General features: G+C 45.9%; 2 protein-coding genes across 2 annotated transcripts in view; both read right to left on the bottom strand.

Moving 5' to 3' along the window:
• T265_04667 (hypothetical protein) overlaps nt 1-442 on the bottom strand; it is a gene marked incomplete at both ends in the record, with an annotated part of 22381 nt that extends 21939 nt beyond the window's left edge. The window contains one exon of the mRNA XM_009169458.1: nt 21-442. Coding sequence (XP_009167722.1) covers nt 21-442 — 422 coding nt within the window. The remainder of the gene's footprint in view (nt 1-20) is intronic.
• A 2118-nt stretch (nt 443-2560) lies between these two features.
• T265_04666 (hypothetical protein) overlaps nt 2561-4211 on the bottom strand; it is a gene marked incomplete at both ends in the record, with an annotated part of 19250 nt that continues 17599 nt past the window's right edge. The window contains one exon of the mRNA XM_009169457.1: nt 2561-2738. Within this exon, the coding sequence (XP_009167721.1) occupies nt 2561-2738 (178 nt within the window). The remainder of the gene's footprint in view (nt 2739-4211) is intronic.

Raw genomic sequence — 4211 nt, 5'->3', positions numbered from 1 at the left:
TGTCATGTGGCCTTCCGAACTGCGTCTTTAGGATATCCATGGCTCTTTGATAGCCTGTCTTTCCAGGAAGGAACACGCAGTGTTCAATGGCCTCCATGGCTTCCCCACAGCAATAATGGAGAAGGTACATCAATTTATTGCTGTCGTCAAGCAGCCGATCAGCTACGCTCATTTGGAACGCCTTCATAAACTTCCAGAATGCTATCGGATTCCCGCTGAGCTTAACTAATTCTATTTTTGGCAGGTTGAATCCTGGCTTTGCGGTATAGTAGTCAATGCGTTTGGCGTCCATTCCATGCGCCGCGGTTCGAGTCCCGGCCGCGTCAACTCTTCTCGGCCGATTAGTAGATAAATCCGTGCGTTCCATTTCCTCTGAATTAAACTTCGCTACGAATTTCTCGGCCTTCGTCGGAGAAGATATGCAGCTCTGTGTGGCGTACATGAAATCCAGTAGGCAGGAGGCATCAAGGGATTTCCAAAGCCTCGACTCTTTGTATGTCTCGCTGCCCGCTGTCCCACGAATTTTCCATGGCCGTATCAATGCGTTCATCCTTGGCTACTTTCTTCTCGCACAGTCGCTGCAAAATTCGTTTGGGTTTTGCAGGAGGAGCTGGTCCAAAACTTGCCCATCCCAAGGCCGTGAGATATGCGTAAGGATGTTTCGGAGAACTCCAACGTTGCTCGGTAACCCACTGGGCCTCTGGGACATTGGTTCCAATCAAAATCGAGACGTTGTCTCCAGGAATTCGTGTGGGTCGAACGTCCGCTAGGTGCGTCCATTCGCTCAGCAGCGAATCATCCGGAACGGAAGCCTTGGTGATGGGAAGCGACCTGATAGTGTAGGCGCAGTCGACGTTCACAACATACCCGTCGTGCAAAGACTGCATGGCAAAGCTGACGGTCATAGTATCCTTGATATCGGAGCCATTTACCGAGGATACTTCTACACGCGTTGCTTCTCCCTCTATCCCAAGTTGTTTCGCCACGTCTGTTGTTATTAGGGTAGTATCAGATCCATTGTCCAACAGGGCATGAGTTAGCAAAGTCCCTTTTGGGCCAATCAGCCGAACTGCTACGAAACCAAGGTAGTTCCGGGGCCCTCCAACTACGGTTGAGTTGACGTTGGCAGCCTTTGTTGCCTTAATAACTATCCGCTGTGTGTCGTGAAGCAGGCGGTGATGTCGCTGGTTGCAATTCGATACGTCGCAACGTGTAGGGACGCGACACTCAAATGCTCTATGGTTAGGCTCCAGGCAATTGAAGCATAACTTGAAGCCTCTCAGTATACTCAGTTTCTTGGCCTGGGGTAGGATGCCAAACACTTCACAGTCTGAAAGGCTATGAGTCTGGGAACAGTGAGGACAAGTCACACTCGCTTTCACAGCTACGACGTTGATGCGGGCCTTTCTAGGTGGGCGTTCTAAGCCTACTTTGTCTATCTGATTACCATATCTTCTTGTGCTGGCGATAACACCATAGCAGTTTGAAGCAATGGATACACTTCTGTTAAGAAAGGATATTAAATGATCAAACTCCGGCTCTGATCCCGAACGCAGTATGTCGTCTGCCGCCTCAGCCCACTTTTCTTGCAAACGCCAAGGTAGGCGCTCCACTATACGCTTGAGATTGGTTGAGCAGTTCAAATCCGCCATGTAATGCATCTGTCTCAATGCGAGATCACAGTTCACCATTTTCCTTATCAGCCTTCGTAAGGCATCGACGTCTCCGGGAGCAATGGGCCCTCCAGTCAGAAGCTCGTTCATGAACGACTGTGCAATGTCGTGTGGCCTTCCGAACTGCGTCTTTAGGATATCCATGGCTCTTTGATAGCCTGTCTTTCCAGGGAGGAACACGCAGTGTTCAATGGCCTCCTTGGCTTCCCCACAGCAATAATGGAGAAGGTACATCAATTTATTGCTGTCGTCAAACAGCCGATCAGCTACGCTCATTTCAAACGCTTTCATAAACTTCCAGAATTCTATCGGATTCCCGCTGAACTTATCTATTTCTATTTTCGGCAGGTTGAATCCTGGCGTTGTGGTGTAGTGGTCAGCACGTCTGGCGTCCATCTCGTGCGCCGCGGTTCGAGTCCCGGCCGCGTCATCCTTTCTAGGCCGATCAGTAGATAAATTCGTGCGTTCCGTTTCCTCTGGATAGAACTTCGCTACGAATTTCCCGGCCTTCGGTTCACTGGATGGAAACCCAAGTTCACAGTCACCACATATCGAGTTTCCATCATCAGAGGAGTCACACGACAACAGCATCTGCTTACGGGAGGCTAACTTACGCCTTCTAATCTCAAGCTCCTTCATTTCTATTGCAAGCTCTTCTTCCAGTATCTCATTCTCTAACCTACTTCTCTGTCTACCCACGTGCCTGCTGGACCTTATACTACCAGCTACGCTAGGCTTAGGGGGAGAATGTTGACAAAATAAAGGAGGTTGAGAAATGCAAATGTCACGATCAACAACGTTATCAGAAATATCGTTCATAACGTTAGCAAGTTCTGGGTTCGACATATTTTCGAATGACTTGCCGCTTCTTGTTCTGGGCATATTGTTTACAAAGTTCCAGATTCCAATTCGGCTGAACGTCTGAGATCCACCGGGTACTTGAGATTTGATTTCCGGATTTGAGTACTATAGATTGATTCCAGCAATCTGTTGAACCACGTCGAGTTACGCGCAAAACCCCAAAAGCCAATTCTTTCAAATGGAGGTTTATCTACAAATGCGGTACTATAAGTACAATAATAAAATGATAAAGCTTTACAAACCTCAAATCGTGGGACTATGCCGGCTTCTATACACCGGTTTAGGAACTGCTAATTCCTAACGGGTCTCAAAGTCCACGCCGACTCGGAGCCACGTGTTTACAAGCTAGCGAAACCACGTGTGAACTTAAACGACACGTCCGATGACAAGGTCAAAGAACGGTTTATGTTCAGGTCAAAAACAACACGAGTGGTATAGTCACAGACCAAAATAACAAAAAAGAGGGAACCGATTTGTGCAGTATAAAAAATAGAGGAAAGGAATCAACACATGTATGATTACATGTGCATACGTACATATATATACATGCATATATATACATGCAAATATGTGAATACAAACCTTTCTTGTCAAAAGTTACAATAATTGCCATGAACATAACAGGACTCCAAGGTGGGCGGATTGGTGACCGTTCTGTTTTGATACCAACCCGACTATAATCCTGCTTTTCGACCCATTCCAAGATGATGAAAAAGCTTTTTCGATGTATCGAGAGAGGTTACTCTGCATTTTTAGGATTAACCACTGGATGTAGCGGAAGAACAACTGAATAAGCCCATGTCTTCATCCCATATGGTTATTTCTTATTTTTCACAGTTTCTCATCATCTTTCAAGCGTCAATGTGACTTCAGATCCCGACTCAGTAGATGTTACAATTTCGTGGATTTACGAAAGTGAATGCGCGCCAGATCAATTTGACGTGACAATTTACGACTTGGATGGTTCTGTTTTAAGCACGAAAACGGTGGATGCGGGTAGTGTAAAACTGGACGTGGATGTGGCGTGTGAAAAACGACTAGTTGGAGTAGTCGCGCGTAAAGAAAACACCAATGGTCTCGAATCGGACCGAGTGGAGTTTATTCGAATGGAAGGTATGCTAAGGACTATTGAATTTTCCTCCGACTTAGAGAAACTAGTGAGCAGTTTTCGGCAACATAAGTTGAATTCAGTGTACGCAGAAATCTGCCTTTTATTCTTTCATAAAATAGTGCCCAATTGCTTACGTACTCCGGTGAACTAATCATTGTTATTCGGGGCGTGTTGAAACGTCGTCTGTTGTTAAAAGATGTAAAGAGCAAAAGTGTAATCCGGATCAAGCAATGTAAACATTAGCAGCACATTTCAACAACCTAGGCTAATTCCGCAAAAGAAAGTGTGACCAGTTTTATCGCGGATTCGCAACAACCTTTCGGTGCTAAGACAGCTAACTCAACAATTCCTCAGGACGTCGACATCATTGGAACCTTACATATGTTTCACAAACCCAACAATCATTCGGCATGAGTTATACTGTTTCGCCTATGTGCAGGTTCTGATCGGACAGTTAGATTTTCGCATCACGACGTCCTACCGGATTGTAAAATATTACTCTTATCGGAATATGGGGCCACAAACAACAAATGGGTTTTGCATTTCCCCATCAATACAATACAATA

Source organism: Opisthorchis viverrini (genome assembly GCF_000715545.1).
Source record: "Opisthorchis viverrini unplaced genomic scaffold opera_v5_80, whole genome shotgun sequence".
NCBI classification, from domain to species: domain Eukaryota; kingdom Metazoa; phylum Platyhelminthes; class Trematoda; order Opisthorchiida; family Opisthorchiidae; genus Opisthorchis; species Opisthorchis viverrini.
Note: the sequence above shows the minus strand (reverse complement) of the source record. Positions and strands in the feature narration are given on the sequence as shown.